A 20,756-nucleotide genomic window follows, 5' to 3' on the forward strand; every position below is an offset into this window, starting at 1 on the left:
GAAAAAACCTAACATCATTGCAGTCGACCTGGTTGGCGAGTTGGAATAGCGCTGGCCTTCTATGCCCAAGGATGCGGGTTCGATCCCGGGTCAGGTCGATGGCATTTAAGTGTGTTTAAATGCAAGTGGCTCATGTCCGTAGATTTATTGGCATTTAAAAGAACTCCTGCGGGACAAAATTCCGGCACATCCGGCGACGCTGATATAACCTCTGCAGTTGCGAGCGTCGTTAAATAAAACATAACATTAACATTAACATCATTGCAGTCTCGAAGAGACAGTCCTTTATTCTCGGATGACTCTATGTCCACCAATTTGCTGTTTATATTACATAATGTTCCATATCTGTTATTTTTACATACAATTGATTTCCACTTCTGTTTTACGCGTTCAGTAATCGATGTACTTAGTGTCTCATTAATTCTCTGTGTCATTTATTTAACTAATTTGAGGGCTTCCAGCATCTCTTGCTCTGACTTTTCTAACCGGTTATAGTTTCAGACATAGTTTGAATATAGGTTTGTATGAAAACCAAATTATTTGTCAGAACCTTCAAATCCAGAGCGTTTTTCTTTGCCTATTTGTTGGCATTCATTCTACAGTACCCCCACCCACTGTACGCTTTACCATTATACTCAGTACGCCGTTATGCGGATTTCCCACTGAACTACTCTATTGGGTCCGAAGTCTCGAAACCTACAGTTATGACTTAAAACGATGAGCCTGATTCCTTTGTAAACTAAAGAAAGACAATTGAAAATAAAGATGCAAATTCATAATTTATTATTAATTGCATATTGTCAACAATACCTTGTAGAGTGCTATTGGAAACAAGGAACAGCAATGACTGATCATACATGTTCTGAGCTGCTGTTTAAGACGTTTATTTAAAATGTACATATCTAGTTATGACTATATGGAAAAGGTCCTTAATGCTGTTTGGAGCAATCTCTGGGCTGGGGTGGTAGTGGGAATAGCACTGGCGTGATGGGCATGTTCTCCCAGTAGCCCGGAAACCTTTCCCCCGTAGACTGGTTGCACTGCATGGACAATGGTGTCTCGTGGTACAGTTCCTGCAGGACATGAGCGCGCATGGGCGACCACTGCACGGCTTTGTAGTTGTCAGAGATGCCCAGTTCTGGCTCAGTGGCCTGCCCTTCCCACCTGTAACATAGAAACGTGTAGTGATATAGTGACGGAAATAATCTCCGAATTTATATCGAATCAAACATTCAAAGTTTTGTTAGTCGGAGAACACCGTTTATACTCTTTAAAAGAGAGCGTCAAAAATAACCTGTGACTGACTGAGAATAACGTAGACATGAAATGACACAAAAATATATTATTTTTTTAGGTAGTTATTTAACGACGCTGTATCAACTAAGAGGTTATTTGGCATCGATGAGATTGGTGATAGCGAGATGGTACTTGGCGAGATGAGGCCGAGAATTCGCCATAGATTACCTGGTTGGAGAAAACCTTGGAAAAAACCCAACCAGGTAATCAGCCCAAGCGCAACTTAAGATCGGCAGGCAAGCGCCTTAACCGATTGAGCCACGCCTGTGGCATATATATACGAGTATAATATCGATCGTCCAGTTCAAAAGTGTGACAACTCAAAAAATGCCATTTTTTAATTATTTATACTACTGAAAGTCCCTTTCGGAGCTCTTTCCGATTTAGTATTGAGATAAGTCATATTTACAACCAAAAAGAAAAAAAAATAACTAAATAAACTGCTTTAGAAATAATTATAACTATGGACTTTACTAATTCATTTTTAGTACATAATGAACTGGAAGATTGTGATAAACTCGTCCTGAATACTGACTCATTTCTAATTGTCGTGGTTATGAACCAGAACTCTGACCCTTTCTAAGTGATTTATTTGGAACTTTCAACTGAAGATATCTCAAAACTTGTTTTTTTGAGTTGTCGTACTTTTGAACTAGATATATTAGCTAGAGCATTTCTATGAATGATACAGTGAATGAAGTCGACTTGGGGAGCAATTTATCTGTCCTAGTCCACCGTCAAGTCTTTCCTGCCCTAGTTTCTACACCGTCTAGTATATGCAGTTCGTTCACGATTTACTTTTCTTTCGTAAAATAGTCATTGCTTTAAATACTGTACATCTATTTACCTATGTAGAGTAGTAGCTACACACATAAGTCTGTTAATTTCGACACAGTACTCCACTAATCCAAATCTTGGCTAATCCTGCAGCACCCTATTGATTCTTCGGTTTGAAGATAAAGACTAACTAGATTTGATTCTGATCATCAGTTGTTCCACAACGTCATCTGCCATTGATTCAATGCATTGATTGTTTTCTTTGGAGAGGGGAATTGACATAAGAGCAATTACATTTAATCATGCGTAATTTCGCACTATTTACAGCTGCCCATTGATGTTATTGAGGTTGTTATTTTTAGCGATGAAGTAGGGAACCAACAAAGAAGTTAAATGAACATATTTGAGCTGGTAACTGGACGGTCGACTTAGTTTCGTTACATTTGGTTTGAAAACACTGATATGATTTAGGCCTACTTCAAGAAAATTAAATTATGGTTTATTTAACGACGCTCGCAACTGCCGAGGTTATATCAGCGTCTCCGGTATGCCGGAATTTTGTCCCGCAGGAGTTTTTTTACATGCCAGTAAATCTACTGACATGAGCCTGTCGTATTTAAGCACACTTAAATGCCATCGACCTGGGCGGGGATCGAACCCGCAACCTCGAGCACAGAAGGCCAGCGTTCCAGAGTTATACTAACTGCGCTACCGAGATATACTAACTTCAAGATATCCATGGTTTATTGGCATGTATATTTGCAAGTTTCTTTACAAAATACCTCAGTCACCGGCGTAGCTCAGTCGACAGAGGCGATTGGTTGCTGTTCCGGAGCTGCACTTGGGCGTAGGTTCGATTCCTGCCTGAGCTGATTACCTGGTTGAGGTTTACAGAGTTTTTTCCCCAGTCGTAAGACGAATATGAGATAATCCATGGCGAATCCTCGGCTTCATTTCGCTATCACCAATTCCATCGGCGATAAATAACTTAGAAGTTTATACAGCGTTGTTAAAAATCAGATAAAATACTTCACCATAAAAAAACATACTCGGTTCTCTCTTACTCTATGACAGATTTATTAGAGAAACATTATGCCAGAAAGTCACTTTTTCAAACACGTTTTTTTTTTAACTGGTTGTGCTAGTATAAGACTCAGTTTCACTAGACTTTGGCTGTTTGATGACCCATAAATACAGTGAGCAGTTGAAAATGGTCTGATATATTACGTACTTGGTAACTTTATGCAAAAGCATAAAGTAAATTATGTAATGATCTCTAATAAGAAAACATATCCGACTTTAATATGCACTCGTTTGGTGCGCACAACGAGATTTGGAAATTATTGCATAGAACAAGATAATTTAGAAGAGGTTCAGAGTGGAGTTCTTCTATTAAATAACATTTGTAAGATTGGATCTAATATTTTCAAGTGTACAAAAGTGAAGAAGATATCCTACTCGTTGAGGTCGTTACAAGCAGCTCTGTTTGATAAACTCCACGTTTTGCTTTGAATTACTTTTTTACCAGCAATGGAATCCATCATTGTAACAATCCACAACTGATTTTTTCCACATTAAGGTCAATTTCATTTTTTTCCCGCTTTTCATAGCACAATACTTTTTTTTTCCTTGTTAGGAGGGATGGAGGAAACATCCAACGCACTACGACCTGAGGTCTATTGTACACCCCCCGATATGGGATGAGTTGCGTGCCCACTGACCCTCTACGCGCACCGACCTAACCACTTGACCCCCTTAACACCGATCCCTACAGCCATCAGAGTCCATGTACCATTCCTGCTTCGGCAGCCCTCCCCCCCAAGGCTTCCTTAACGGTCCGAGGCGGAAGTCCTCTCCAGAGGTCTGCCCCGGGTTCCGTTGCAGAAGCTATCCATCATCACTAGAATACAATCCACGGAGGCCGGTGGAGAGAGCCAGCAGCTTCGGAGGGCCGCCTGTAGAACGATCTGAAAACCAGAAGAAGTAACGGGATGATGAATGAAAGGATGATAGGGGAGGAAAGGAAGTGGGAAAAATGAGTGGGGTTCCAATCGCCTAATAAAGTTACCTGATATTCATCCATAGGAATGAGGGAAAAACCCCAAAGAAACCTCACCCAGGCAACTCGTCTCTACCGGAGATCGACCCCGGAGACTCGCTAATCTCTCAGCCACAACGGTGGATATAGCACAATACTTACTCGTGGAGGAACCTGAAGTAAGACTGCAAGCTCTCAGAGCTGATGGAGCTCTTGCACACTTCGAGGTCGATCTTGGGGTAGTAGTGAATGTAATTAACGCACATCTCGTCACTGATGGCAAATCCGCCCAGTGTGATGTTGTCACGATCTGTTGTCTTGTACCAGCACGTGGTGATCAGAGCATCACCCTATGAAACAAGCACCAGCACAGTTTAAAGTATGCGATATATTTTGTCTTTTTCACTTTACACTACGAGTCTTAATATTATTATCATTGTATTAGATTATTGTTACTCGTATTAATTATTATTGACAAAGGCCTACATTCCAAATGTGTGACAGGAGCGTTTTCTGTAATTCATGAATTGAAGTAACGCATGTTACGGGTCTACTACTTGATGAAAATTTTATTTTAAAAAATCTGTTTATTTAACGAGTTCGCAACTGCCGACATTATATCAGCGTCGCCGGTGTGCCGGAATTTTGTTCCGCAGGAGTTCTTTTACGTGCCAGTGAATCTACTGACATAAGCCTGTCATTTTTAAGCACACTTAAATGCCACCGACCTGGGCCGGGATCAAACCCGCAACCTCGATCACAGAAGGCCAGCTCTATACCGACTACGCTACTCAGGCAGACACTTTTTTTTTTATTTATATTAATGTTGAATGTATTATGCTGAAAAGTAGAAATTCCGTCTCTCCAAATTAACACATATGGTTTTTTCTCTAGTTATTAATTGAGTAATTAATGGATGAATTATTAAATATGTCGTGGATGTGTGCAAAACGCAATTCATAGTTCATAGGCCTATTAGTTGGTTCTTTAGCTGTGTTTAAATTCGACCATGACCCGCCGGAGATGAGTCCCGAAAGTTTTAAATTTCATTCTCCGTGACTGAGCTCTGAAAGTTCTTCTCTTTTCTTGTATGGTTTTTGTATTAAATAAATTAGTGTATGTGTAAAATGAATAGGCCTAATCAGCTGATTTCATTTGATTTCAATCTTATTGTTATTATGAATCCCTTGTGTTCTGTGTTAGAACACACGCTTGTGAGAAAACATGTCTTCTGCCAAAGTTTCAGGACATAATGACAAATACATGACACAGTTTCTTGCATTGGATATTGGGAAATAATATACCTCTTATTGCATGAAGCTTCGATCCATTTTCATAAGGTTTAATGTATTGATTTGATATTGAATTTAAAAATTATGTCCATACATAGAAAGCTTGACTTCAAATGCACAGGAAATACTTTGTGCAAGGTAACAAAGAGTCTTTCCCAATAACCACTTACACTAGTCAACAACCAAAATGTATCGGAGATGAAATTAGTCATTTCTTACTAATTTCGGGGTGCTAAAAACGAAAAAGACCTTCATTTTGGTGGATTAGTTCTCATTTCGATTTTGCGTAGCTTTTTTGCTCGAATTTCACGATTTTTCTCGAGATGATATTTATTTATATTTTATATATTATTTATATTTATATGTATCTATGTCGATAAACACATAGTGTAATCACATAGTAAGAAATATACATATATTTATATATTTATCTAAATTCTAAACGATAACAGCTCCCTGTATTAACAGGCTGCCACAAAGACAAAGCATATTGTGCAATAGGCAGTTGAAAGTATAAATAACATATATATATGTTTAAGTTTAATGGAGTCACACAACAATGACAAGAAATGATTGAATAAATAATTAATTATCTGAAGTTTACTGTTGACCGTAGAGATGGCTTCGGAGTAGAAATATTGATCCTCTCAGAGCTGCAAGGACGATGTCGTCAATTGCCTTCCTCTGTAGGCTGAAACGTTGCCAGGTCTGGAAGAAGAAACCCGGAATAGTTCCGCGCGCTCCAACCATAAGGCCTATTACTTCAATTTGTTGTAGACCGTATATTTTGTCCATGAAATATGGGACGGTACGTACAAAGGTGTCGTTTTTTCCCCTATTTACATCTTCAGGTTGGCTCTTTTGTTTTTCAAATCTAACGGTGGGATCGATGATGTAGCCATTGTTGTTATTTGGTGGGATGGCAATCATGTCTATTCTTTTTGTACTGCCATTGCCTGCCAGTCCGTGAACTTCTTCGAACACTTGAAAATTTATTGATCTAAACTGTTCGGCGATCATCGAACGAATTCTATGGTGTCGTGAGTTACGGCGTACAGTGTACACATTTATAAATCAGTTATTACACAATTACAGAATTTACTAATATGCCCTATTTAGCAACCAACGAGATATTTCTTATAAAGATAAGACTTCCTAAAATAATGGCTCGAAATGAACTAAATCATCTCCTTCGGGACATAGAACTCCGTATAGATTTTTTATTCACAATAAACCGAGAACGGAAACGATTATGCATATCGACATGTATGTCAATAAAAATATGTAAAGCTGATATTACACATTCTGATGTTTTTGTAAAACTGACCAATAGCGCTTTCTCATGAGTACAAACCAGCCTTTATAAACACAGGCTAACCGACTTTATGACACGGAATATTTGAATTCAATTCACGTGCAACAGTCTGGTTACATATACACAGAGCATATTCAAAGTGTTTCTACTGAATTTCTGGGTTAGTTAGAAACGATGGATGAAGAAATTGTCACGGCCTCCTTCCTACAAAATATACGACGGGGAGTGGGCACATTGCGCACAATGACCTTTTTAAATTGCCACATTGCGAACACGGTTATTTTAAACATCGCGGTTGCATAGTTATATTGCGCACACTGCCACCAGATAGTATAACTGTGGCACTCTGACATGCCCAGCGCAGCAGCAGTAGTGCGTGGTGTCATTCGTCCTTATAAAGTAAACAGTGGAGCAGCAGTGCAGTGTGATGTTCTCAGTGCTAAGTGAAAAAGGTAATAATTTATTGGTTCGCAACGGTTTTAAATTTCGATATATAAGATTGACTGGGAAAGGAAAACAGTGGAAGTGTCGGTAAAGAATTGTATTGCACGCATGTTTACTGACGAGCATGGTGAGTTTTTAGAATCTGTAGGGGAGCGTAATCACGGCAATAGTGAACATTTGCCTAGGCACGTTTTATCGAATAGTGTTAAACGCAAGGCCACGGATGTATATCTGTTAGACCTTCAAAGCTGGTGAGAAATGAAATTCTTATATTTCTGGTGAAATTTGTAGTAAACTGACAAAAGACGATGTCATATTTTGTGCACGAAAATCAGTTGGTAGAACTAGGAGAAGTGTCCTTCCACCATTACCTAAAGGCCGTAATGAAGTACATGCCGCGATCAATGAAATTTCTGTTGTGACAAATAAATCCGAACAGTTTTTATTGGTGAACGATTGCATAAATAATGTTATAATATTTTGGCTGTGAAACAAATCTAAGATAGCTATTTAGTTCAAAGCAAAAGTATTTTTATGGATGTAACATATCAATTTTGTGCCAGAAATTTCTTACAACTATTCACAATACACGGGATTGAGAATGGTAACTGCATACCATTGATATTTTGTTTGATACCCGACAAAAAACAAATCACTTATGAGATTGTTTTGTGTTATATAATTTATAAGTGTGCCCTAGCTGGCGAAACATTGTCATGAAAAGGTAGTGGTTGATTTTTAAATAGCCGTGCAAAATTTAGTGAAACAAATTTGGATAAAACGCGACCATCGTGGCGTGCAGGTCCCATTTAACTGAAGTTTAGTGGGGGCATATACAGAATGTCAGGTTAGCTTCGTATTACAAAGACAAAAAAATGCCTGCATTTATTTTTCGGATTGTGTTTGTTGCCTTCTAGCGAGGTACAAGATGCATTTGCAGAAGACTTGATGTCAGAGCTATCAGAAGCAGCTACTCCATTCGCCGATTTTAAGGGAGAATTATATCGACTCCAAAGGACTTTTCCACCGGCCATGTGAGTAACTCAGGACCTATCATCAGATCTGACAGCAAACGTCTACGAAGCTTTCCACAGTACATTAGGTAAGCAGTTCAATAATTCACATCCAAATATTTTTGTTTTATTGACGTTTTAAAAAACATCCAAACATAGGTATATACAGATGTCAATCAACAGCAACAGCAAGCAACAAATATAATAAAAATAACCGTAAACACCTCAAAAGACAGAACTCCTTACTAAAATTGTCCAACTCTATCAACTGGGACAAATAGCTCGCTTTGATTTCCTTAACCGGGCTGCTCCACTGCAGTAAATAGTGATAATAGAATCAAACACCTCAATGTCGTAAACTTATTTGAAATTTAATTCACTTTAAAACAATACATAAGCAATTTTTAAACTGCCGAAGTAATATCAAAACATATTAGCGTTATATTCTGATATTATTTCGCTAGTCCTAAGCCTAGGAATCTGAAAGTGTGAAGGAAAATTGCATTTCATTATTCCAGTGAACTTGACTATAAAAGCTCTACGTGTGCGCAATGTTCAGTTACCACAGATACAAATATTTCATGTGTGCGCAATATGGCTGTATCTTTTAATCGACCTTTCCCCTTGTGCGCAATGTTCACAGTTACCACAGGTACAAATAATTCATTTGTGCGCAATATGGCTATACCTTTTAGCCGTCCTTTACCCATTGTGTGCAGTATAGGGCTTCCCATACGACGACCAAATAGCTTTATGATAACAGAAAGAATTTAGTAGGCTGTGATCGGAACCGTTCCGTTCCTGGACTCCGACAAGCTTCTCATTAATAGTGAATGCTCACATTTAGATCTACTTATTTTAACAATTTTATCGTTCTCGTTCTCGCTTCCGTTTCCGGTTTATTGTGAATCAGGCCTTATACAGGACTGTTATTGATGATTATGAATAACCACTTACCGGCAGTAAACGTACTTGGCGTTTGAGGGGGCGTATCTCCTGGAAGTGAGGGCTGTAGTGATTGTCTCTATTCAGCTCCGGCAACTCGCGACCATCTCTGATGTGTCGTGTGAACACTCGGATGCCTGTCAGGTGTGTGTGCAGCTGGGAGCCGAAAATGAGTATGCCTTCCGTTGGCACTGCCTGTGAATCATGTATCAGATTTGAGAGTCAGAAAAAACAATTTGAACAATACTGTATAGCGCATTCTGGTCATCATGCATCACTTGTTCTTTAAGCGGCCTATGTTATATGCTTCAAATTACAGATAAGCTAAAGCAGGAATAGGCCTATAATTGAAGATATGAATTTAAAAATATCCCAAGTCCGTCCAGACCTGTGGAGTAACGGTCAGCGCGTCTGGCCGCGAAACCAAATGGCCCGGGTTGGATTCCCGGTCGGGGCAAGTTACCTGGTTGAGGTTTTTTCGGGGTTTTCCCTCAACCCAATATGAGCAAATGCTGGGTAACTTTCGGTGCTGGACCCCGGACTCATTTCACCGGCATTATCACCTTCATCTCATTCAGACGCTAAATAACCAAAGCGTCGTAAAATAACCTATTAAAATAAAAAAAAATTCCAAGTCCAAAATTTACCGAATTTGACATTTTACCTGATATTGGCCTATGTTGTGTTTTGCATAGGGTACCATCCTATAAAAAGAATATCCGAAGTCTTACTCTAAGGCTGTGTTTTTGAATCATACAAAATATTTATTTCACTATTCTTATATTGCAAGTATATGTAATTTTCTTGCTCTCCTGGACAATTTACTTCAATGAACTTGGAATGTTTGCCAGTTTAACAATATACAGAGTGTAAGGGGTTATACCCATTATTTTAACTGACGATTATTCATGTCCTAAGGAAGAAAAAATGTCCTTGCATTTTTTTTTCTAATTGTAATATTCAACTAATTATTATTAAAGTTTACAATATTAGAAGTTTTGCAACGTTGCTGGTTGGGGAGGAAGGGATTTAAAGTATACAGTACAGTTCAAGCGCAGAAGAGTGGGTTTAGAAGTACAGTTGTCAAAAAAAAAAAAAAAGAGTGGCCGCACTCGTGAACAGCAAAAATTTTCTAAGTCCACTTCGGGTCATGGCGATGTTACACGATGCATGTCCTTGCAGAAGCAGTTCCGGAAGTATAGAATTATTCCATATCTGCGTCTCATAGACGAGCGGTAGAGTGCTCGCTTAATGATTCGAAGAGTGTGAGTTCGGGCCTTGTTCGAGTTTTCATTTTATTTTTTTTATCGTTCTTTAGTGATATAAATAATATTCAAATTATATTTTGTATTCTGTTATTGTTCTTTAGTGTTACAAATAATATTCAAGTTAACATTTATATTCTTTTATCGTTCATTATCGATATAAATAATATTCAAGTTATTTATATTTTGTTATCGTTCTTTTAGCGATATAAATAATATTCACGTTATAATTTTTTATATTCTGCTATCGTTCTTTAGTGATATAAATAATATTCAAGTCATCATTTGTAATCTGTTATCATTGTTTAGCGATATAAATGATATTCTTTATATTCTGTTACCGTTCTTTAGCGATATAAATAATATCCAAATTATAATTTATATTCTGTTATCGTTCTTTAGTGATATAAATAATATTCAAGTTATTTATATTCTGTTATTGTTCTTTCGCGATATAAATACTCTGATTTTATAGACGTAAGAATTGTAATATAAATAACCATTTTCTTTGTAAAATAGATTATTTTATTTAAATAATTAATTATATATTATATAATATCTTATATTCATTAAACAAACCGATATTTATCATTTATATTGTTATCGTTCTTTAGTGATCCTGTATAAATAACATTGAAGTTATTTATATTCTGTTATCGTTGTTAGCGATATAAATAATATTCAAGTTATCATTTATATTCTGTTATCGTTCTTTAGCGACATAAATAACATAAATTTAATATTAGGTTTGGAACAATACAGTTGCATAATACTGGTGTTAGTTTTTTTTATATTATTATATTATACTATCTTCAAACACAATAACATGAGAAGCAGTGACGAGAAATTGAAACTGAGACGTTTACATCTAAACTTCAACGTTCTTCCGACTGAACTACGAGGGCACAAGTAAAGAAACGTTTACGAAAAAAGTGGCCCAATCCCCCTCCAAGATTTTCTGATGATTCGTAGAAGTTCGTCCAGGATGCGGGGGGGCAAAGGCTAATTGGGATTTCCCGGTTCTGATCAGGTCAAAAATCCTGATATAACTAATATTTAACCCTTGCGGTGAATTTCGGTGAAGTCCGAAGGGCCCAATTAGTCAAATCCACTCTCTCACCGCCACGCTTGGGCCCCTGGGATCTATTAAGATTCGAAAGAGACAGTGGTGTGCGGAAATCAATGGGAAGTTAGCGCATTTATCCTTCCCAAGAAAAACTGCAAAGATGAGCAAAGGAAGCTTTTAACAGAAAAAGGAGCAACTTCTGCGAACCTCTGGAAAAAGAACTAAGGAAGAGACTAGTGAAGTGTTTTGTGTCGAGTGTGGCACTGTATGGGGAAAAAACGTGGACATTACGATGAAATGAAGAGAAACGAATAGAAGCATTTGAAATGTGAATGTGGAGAAAAATGGAACGTGTGAAGTGAACAGACAGAATAAGAAATGAAGTTGTGTTGGAAAAAGTGAATGAAGAAAGAATGATGGTGAAACTGATTAGAAAAAGAAAAAGGAATTGGTTGGGTCACTGGTTGAGAAGAAACTGCCTACTGTGGGATGCACTGGAAGAAATGGTGAACGGGAGAAGAGTTCGGTTCAGAAGAAGATATCAAATATTAGACGACATTAAGATATGTGGATTATGTGCTGAGACTAAGAGGAAGGCAGAAAATAGGAAAGATTGGAGACTGTTGGGTTTGCATTGAAAGACCTGCTCATGGGCAGAACACTTATGTATGTCCAGGTTGCTTGGAATGTCGTGGCTGAGAACAGTCGCTATTTGAAAAGATTCTAGTCGATTCCATGCTCACTCGACTGCAAGATGTAATCGAGATGTGGGGAAGTGTCTAAATATATTGAATCGTGGCTTTTTGTTTTGTTTTTTGAATGATTAATTTTTTTAATGTTCTAAGGCAGACGCCAGTAAGTTTGTTTTGTATATGTCACGAAACAGATTTTTGTTGAGAAGCAAATCGTTTTTTTCTTTTCATTTGCAGCCATAATGTCATAATAAATAATGATAAAGTCATGGCAGAATACATTCATGAACATGATGTTAGTTACTAAAACAACCATAAAAGGAAAAGGAGCAATTATGTATGTTTTGTATCTCTGTCTTAAAAACAAAACAAAAAAGAACATAAAAACGCACTAGGTTGTATTCGAACGTAGGACCTCACACATAGGCTGGAACGCTACCATTACGCTATTAAGTAACACAAATAATACTTGAATTATAACTGTAGATATCAGGCAACGTGGTACAACAAATGTAACATCGCCTTTCTCCGAATTGTAGCGAAGATACCCGAAGGGAACTTTGCTTCTGGAGAGCGGCCACTTTTTTCTTTTGACAACTGTACACAATACAGCTCAAGCAGGTACAGACATATCGATAGAAAACGGATGCTCTTTTCTAATGCAGGAGCTAACCATGGCAATACTGTTGTTTACATAAAACGAGCAGCAAATAGAAACTTTCAATCTCATTAATAGAACATTATGGTAAATTTACATGCTCCATTTTTAATTGTAGGTTTAAAAAATAAACAATAATGGTTTTCTGTACAAAATCACACGAACTTTTTTTCTAATGCAACATTTTAATCTCTCTCGCTTTCGTAAAGCAGTATCTTTTTAAACAAATTTCTGGTTGTGTGATTTTCGAAACGGGGTAAGAGACTTCTAGTTTCTAATAATCGTTGATAAACTGCTACAAAAGTTCGCCGATTAGGTAACCTTCTTTGAGGAAAACGTTGACGATACATCTTTCTTGCCTCGCTTGAATTACAACGACTTTCCCCATAAATTAATAACATATGATATTCCTAAACTGTGAATTACATTGTAAGTTCTTTATCGAATACCCTGTACTAAACTGTCATCCGCTCGGTAGTAGAGCTATGGACAGGGAGCTTGAACTCAGCCGATTCGTACTTACGTCTGTCCAGAGTAGCCTACTACCTGCTGAACGTTGCCACGTCTCTCACGCCAGAATATTAACAAATTTAAGTGTGCGTTATTATTTAATTTCACGAAAACGTAATAGAGCACACAAATATTTATTTAAATTAATATTAACTCTTTGCTAGATATATCTACTGATGAAATTCTTTTCGTAATTTTAGTAACGATATAAGCAATAGGCCTATAACGCGAATAAAATAAGGAAAGAATTTTTTTCTGGGAAAACTATCGAGTTTTGACGCTATGTTGTATGGACATTTTTTGATCCTGTAGATCAGCGGTCGTCAAGGGAGTGCACGCTCGGGCTAGGGTCTTTTACCCTCGAGTCCTCTAGTGCAGGTATGCTCAAAATTGTAAAAGCGCCGATTACACGGATGATGCTGCACTGCATAACACACAGTGTAGGAACTGGGCTCCGCAACTACATTGCAGCACCGCCCGTGGCATCGCTCTCACTGTCTTACAAATACGGATAATAAACTGAATTTGAAAAAGGAAATATTCAGTTATTACATTATTTATTATATTTTATACAGTTATGATACTATTATATCATAGATAATGTTATTTTCATATTCCACATTCAACATGTGTAGGCCTATTCTTTTCTGCAAGTAATCGGAAATCTATTTCCAACGAATTTACTGCAATGCACAAAAGATTCTCATCTGTTAATCGGGATCTATATTTGGATTTTTGGATTTAGCAACCTTCATTCTCGAAAATAATTGTTTGCACACATATTTCGAGTGACAGCGAATGAGCACATCTTTGGACAGGGCCTATTGTGTTTTGTTTATTTTTGAATACTTCTATGCTTGGCAAGTCATATTCTCCGCATTTAGTTCTGAATTCTACGTGACTTTGTAAATCAATTAACTCGTCCTGGAACTGCACTCTCATGGATTGTACTCAATTTACTATGAAAGGAGTAACAAAAAGATTAATATCACTTTCCATACGTCTAAAATCATTAAATTTATGTTCTGTGAATTCACATTTGAGCTGTTCCAGTACAGAGATGTAATTAACTATATTTTGTTCAGGCACCATATATTTCTTTACAAGTTCACCATCCGTGAAGGGTTTTTAATGCCTTAGCTAATTCCCAACATACTACATAACTTGCTCCCAAACGTAGACTCTGAATTATTCGACTCTCTTCAATGTTTGGCCTTTCATGAAGTCTTTTCATTTCTTGAAACTGTAGTGCACGTTGCACCCCTGAAAAATTATTTTATCATAACATGTATTTCTGTTGGAATAAAATCACCACAATAACAATAATTGTACTAGTAATAATACTAATAAAAATAAAAATAATAATAATAATAATGATAATAATAATGTTGATATATGAACACATATTACAGAAAACAGCTTCCCTGTCACTTCGGCATGTTCTGGATGGCAGAGCGTATAATGTTTTATGTTGCTCAGTAGTATTCCTGACAATATCTTACAACATAGTAAACACTTTACGTTTTCACAACAAAAATAATCTTCCTCCCACACTGTACGGAATTATTGTTTGCTTACTGAACGTTTTGACTGTGTCATTGTCCCGCACTGTTCGTACGTTTAATAAGTACTTGAACTGCCTTCCGCAGGCATCCGTCGAGCTTCGAACGAGGAACAGAACGCTCTACATTCGAAGGTTGCGTAATCGGGAGTCAGAGAATGAGCATACCTGCTCTAGTGCACTTATGGGAGCGGACGGGTAAGCAATATTTCAGTGGCGGCTTTTCGTTCGTACCATAAATTACGCAACTAAGTGGAATTCAATAGTACTAATAGTGTAATGAAGCATCCAATTTTCACATGTGTATTTAAGTAAGCATGTTTTACATAGTTAATAAATAGTCAGGATTTCCGTTTTTAATGCCAAATAATTAAAAAAAAGAAAGTCACCTCCGAAATTGTGGAGTCCAGTCAAAGGAGGAGACAAGCCACAAATCCTTATATTTCACTGGAATGTGAGGAAATAATTTCTCTGGACTAAATTCTATGACATATTATTCTAATGGTAGGTTATATTTAAAATGTGTAAAATTTGGAATTTATGAGCACACACGGCAGAATATTTAAATTTATGTAAATATTTTAATTATTGTGGTTTATACTCTTATATGACTCGGCCCCTCAATTTTGAAAAAAAAATATATATATATATATATATATATATATATATCATTAGGAGAAGCATAATATATAAAGCAGAGGAAGAATTTTGAAAGAAATTTATGTACTTATAAAACCAAGTACATAAATGTTTGGGTTTGGAAGATGGATCTAACAAATTTCAATTTATGGGATCTTCTTCTTTTAAACGCGTTAAATAATCGATCATTATTACGATTTTGTCGGTTGCTATCAGGTCGCAATTGAGAATAACAATGTATGGAAAACAAACTACGTACGTCGTGGCGAACTGTTCGAGACTGTCGACAGTTCTAGAAAGACCGAAACAGTCTTGTTCAGTATCAGACTGTCCGAGACGAAACTTGTCTCGTCCAAGACACGATGTCCGATGCAGTATTTTGCGGGCCTAGGGAAAGTTCTCTGATAACTGCACATCAGTATCGGAATTATTAATAATAATAATAATAATAATAATAATAATAATAATAATAATAATACATGTCTTACATTGATGTTTTTTAACTGCTCCATCATTTCGATTCTTTCGTCGTCTTTTAATTTGTCGTATTCATTAGCATGACAGTTGTCATAGTGACACTGCAGATTATATTTTCTTATCACATTGAGTACCTTACTGCAAATTAAACATCTTGCTGCATTTTCAAAGTCTGTAAAAAAAATGCCTCCTCCCATGAAGGGTTAAGCAGATCTACGTAAATCACTATTTGAACTTTCTACTATCGTGTACGTACACAAACCACTCACAAGTGTATAGTACTTACTACTCTAGTCTCCACTGATCGCATCAGCTAAAGCCAGATTCCTCCCTCTCCCTCCCACGAAGCATGCACGGACGTGCAGGGTTCCCTGCTCTCTATACCCAATACCCATTTCAGCGAGTGCTGACGACCAATGCTGTAGACCGTCCCCGACGACTGTGAAAAGGACGGCACTTGTACAAATTTTCGCCGTTTCTTGTGAAAACTATGTTTCATGATGACTTTAACGGCTTTAAGTCATTTTCGTAAGAAAGACTAAAAAGGAAAAATTCCATGAAGAATTGTTTGTTGTTAGCAATGTCTAAAAATAGAACAAAGACAAACAACTTTTAAAAATAATTCCAAATCTGATTTCCATCAAGTCAATCTGAAGAGACCAAGAGATAGACCAAGTGAGGGTTCACTCTCAAACTTATACAGTGCAGACCTGTCCATTGCTGAAGTAAATTCCCAGGACCCCAAAGTAATGGGTGAGGATCTTGCCCATACCGAGGGATACCATGGATATTACAAGTCATTCAAATACGATAGAAACATTCATAATGACTTGCTTAAGCCTTACGCAAATGAGAACTCTTAAGTATGAATAGTGATTGTGTTCTTTTATATTTCTCAGTATTTTCAATACTATGATTTTTTTCTTTATATGAAGAATATTATCTTGTTTAATAAAAATTTATATTTTCTTGAACAAAATAATACTTGTTCCAGTGTATATACCAATAACAGAATTCTTTAGAAAGTAAGAATGAAGACAAAAATTTCTATAAAATTAATTTCATAATAAATATGTCCCCCATTATGCTTTAAAGTACCTGTAAACAGTGGCGGCTCGTGGATATTGAATTAAGGGGGGCTGCATCCAAAAAAAAAAAACCATGCAACTTACATTATTCAAAGATTAGTTCCATGCACCTTGTCTTGTAGGTTGCAAACTTTTGAATCATCTGCATATTAAAATCCGATATGTCGTTTAACATAGTCTTTACAATGGAAAACATAGCTAATTAATGCGGTCAGTCTCTTTCCTCTCATCGTATTTCTGAGATAGGATTTTACTCTCTTCAGACACGAAAAGCAACGTTCTGGTTCGGAAGTTGTCATTGGTATGGTGATAGCTATGAGTAGTAGTTCCACAACTTCTGAAAATGAGGCCTGCAACTTCTCAGATAGAAGAAACTGCAAGAGCTTGACTGAGTCACTGATATTTCTGAATTCTTGTCTCTGATACAACACAGTGAGTTCCGTTTTCAGTTTGTCTTTATCGAACATTGGAAAAAGCTTCACACATACATTTAGGTCATTTTCAGGAAATGAGCTTTTGTAGCATTCAAATTTTTGTTGACATAGAAGAGAAGATAATATCAGATGATCTATGAACTGGAATCGGGTGTTAACTTGTGTGAAAATGAGGTCACACACTTCCTTGGCTGCCGCAACCCTTGTCTGAATCCCTTCGACCTTACGACGCTTTTTAGAGATTTCATTTTCACAGATCTCGCTGCTCAACTGTGCACTGTTTCGTATTGTCTGTATAGCATTAACAAAGCTTGATATGCAGAGTCGGCCTCGGTAGCATAGTCGGTTGCGGGTTCGATCCCGGCCCAGATCGATGGCATTTAAATGAGACAGGCTCATCTCAGTAGATTTACTGTCATTTAAAAGAATCCTGCGTGGCAAAATTCCGGCACACCGGCGACGCTAATATAACCCCTGCAGTTGAGAGTGTCGTGAAATAAACCATAATTTAATTTTTTTATATACAGATTTGAACCTTAAAAATATCTAACTGGCGATGTTGTGGCTGGTTGTATAGGCTAATATATCTACATGATACATGAATAAATGAAAAAACTGAGCCATAAATTGAATTCAGAATCTTGAAGAGTACGCACCAGGGCGCTTGCCTCATTTATTGTGATGTTGTTACACGTTTCAGATTCCATTGAAAATATTCTACCAATGGATCCTTCTTCTCATGAACAACATTTACTGTTCTTATTTTAAAACTGCATCTTATTGCCCCAGCTGATGGAATTGTCTTTGGAACACATTAATCTAATACAGGCTGTGTGGAGATCGAGAGAAGAAAGCAGGGATACTGGATAAATTAGCAAAAAATATGCGAGCTTTGTAGGCTAGTTTGTTTAGCGGCTCTTTCCATTATGAGATTCAACTGATGGGCACTTAATTTCACATTTCTCCTGAATTGTCAAGATACTGAACTGAATAGACTGTAAATATTGTACAGAATTAAACATTGTTGCACTTGTTATACTCACAACATTCAAGAAAATGTATTTAAAACTGCGCGCTACTGACAAACTGCTGCAAATTTTGCAGCGCCTGGAAACTCTGGATTCATGGCGAAGGGCAGCAGGGGGAGGGGTAAAACCAAAGCGCAAAGCATCCGAGACGATACTGGCAGCTCCAGGGGAGGAAGTGGCTTCATCAATCCGTCCTTGTCTCTCGGTTCGCTCTGGCAGCACTAGGGGAGGAAGTGATTGCGTGCATGTCAATGAGAGCGAAATTTAAAAAAAAAATTCGAGCCGCTAAATAGAGATTGTATAATAAATGTATTTCACAACATACAACGAGACAAGAGCCACAAATGTCTGGGGGTGCTGTAGCTCCGCAGCCCCCCTTCGAAAGCCGCCCCTGCCTGTAAACCATTAATTTCACAATTAGTTTATAAAGTTTACAAACAGAACTTCAAATATTCTTCAATCCAACTACTAATGTGAACAATTACTTAAAGTATCCCTAAAATATGAAACAAAGGAGGTAATTTGTATACCCTAAGAAATGGCATAATTAGTTACATATTTTGGCAGTAAAAACATAAACGTAACTATAAAACCTGATTTTTCCAAGCACTTTGAATATTAAAATGCATTTATCTCAAAAGTAAGGTTTTGCACATTCGTTGTTTTGGCATTGGACCGACGGTATGTAATTTTTTATTTATTCTCTCATTTTTTGTATCCCTGTTTTTCCTTAAAGTGTTATCTTAGCCGACAGATTTTTTGCAACATTTGAAACTCATAGCATGTGTGGAAGGGCGTATTAGTTTAATGTTATTGATCAAATTAATATCATTAAATTCAATTTAGAAATCTACAGCAAAAGAAAAGCTTTTCAATGACTAACGCAGGGGTTCCCAACCGGTGTGTCGCGAAATTTTGGGATTGAAAAATAAATATTATGCCATCCAGAAAGTCTGTTTACAACGCATTTTTTATTTACAAAAGAAGTCTTTGATATGGTACATTTTATTTTGAGGCAGACTATATCAATGAAATGTGAAGACTTGCAACAATGTTAAGTTCAGTTTTTCTGCCTGGAGATAATTCTAATGAAAGTGAACACCTGCCAAGGCTTCTAAACTTCTCATAGGTTGCATTATTATCGAGCTTGTTGGCGGGGGATTGACGGGGAAAGGAGAGCGATTCTGACGTCACAAGATAGCTGAGCGCGCCAAAGCTCAAATGCCCTCAAATGCTTCAAAGCAGTATCTCGTGTTTTTTCTTGTTTATGTTGTTTTGAATGCATTATGCCAGGTCAAAGGTGTGCTGTTACGCTATGCAACAATTCTAACGATAAAAATAAAGAGTTGTCTTTCTTTACCAATCCTAAAGATTTAGGAATTAGAAAAAAATGGGTCATTGCGTGCAAAAGACAGGATAAATTCAATCTTGATACAAGCAGAGTATGCTCTGATCATTTTAAAGATGACGATTTTGTTCCTGATTTTCGAGCAACATGAATGAAAATAAAGCCGAAACGACCGAGAATGTTAAAGCCTACAGGTAAGTTTAAATAAATCACATAGGCCTATATAAGTAGCCTACATTAATACCAGCTTTGCATAATAATTAGATTAGGTTCATCTATGTTAACCTACAAATTATTTTCTTTCTTTTTTAATCATGCTACTTATACTAACAGTTGCATACCAAAGGAGTGGAGGGTTAACGACTGATACCAGTGATATTTTTCACTATAATTCTCATTATATTGATTTTATATTAACGATTTATGACATTTTGTCATTATGGCGTAATCAGTGGGTTAATCATAATAGTCTCCAGTGACAATTCATTGTTGAGTTATAATGATTATTGTAAATGAACGTGTTGTTGACATTTCATTACCGGTACATGCCCCTTTTTCCAAACTTTAGAATGAGATATTAAAATCAATCAGTGTTAGATTTTTTATAAACATACATTTAAAACAAAAACACCACCATCTTGGCCCTCTTTAAATTTTAGTAAATTATTCTTTCTTTTGAAGGTTTAATCATGCCATCACCAGCATGGCTAAGTAGTTTCAATAATGCTGAAAAATTCTACAATGAGTTTCATGGCAAGAACACGATTAAAAATGGCGGAATATTATAAAAAGAACCAAAGAATATGTGACAATGTTCGTACGTAACGTTCCACGTGAAATTTTATTGTTGATTGTACAGTCAAAACTAGG

General features: G+C 36.9%; 1 protein-coding gene across 1 annotated transcript in view; it reads right to left on the reverse strand.

The window, feature by feature from the left end:
- Window positions 1–868: 868 nt before the first annotated feature.
- Window positions 869–20,756, reverse strand: part of Tbh (Tyramine beta hydroxylase) — a 98,290-nt gene continuing 78,402 nt past the window's right edge. Inside the window, exons 5-7 of the mRNA XM_069820814.1 lie at window positions 9,133–9,315; window positions 4,274–4,461; window positions 869–1,164 (exon numbers count right to left, since the gene is read on the reverse strand). Coding sequence (XP_069676915.1) covers window positions 930–1,164; window positions 4,274–4,461; window positions 9,133–9,315 — 606 coding nt within the window. The 3' untranslated portion in view covers window positions 869–929. The remainder of the gene's footprint in view (window positions 1,165–4,273; window positions 4,462–9,132; window positions 9,316–20,756) is intronic.

The sequence above is a fragment of the Periplaneta americana genome, chromosome 3, assembly GCF_040183065.1.
Source record: "Periplaneta americana isolate PAMFEO1 chromosome 3, P.americana_PAMFEO1_priV1, whole genome shotgun sequence".
Classification (NCBI taxonomy): Eukaryota; Metazoa; Arthropoda; class Insecta; order Blattodea; family Blattidae; genus Periplaneta; species Periplaneta americana.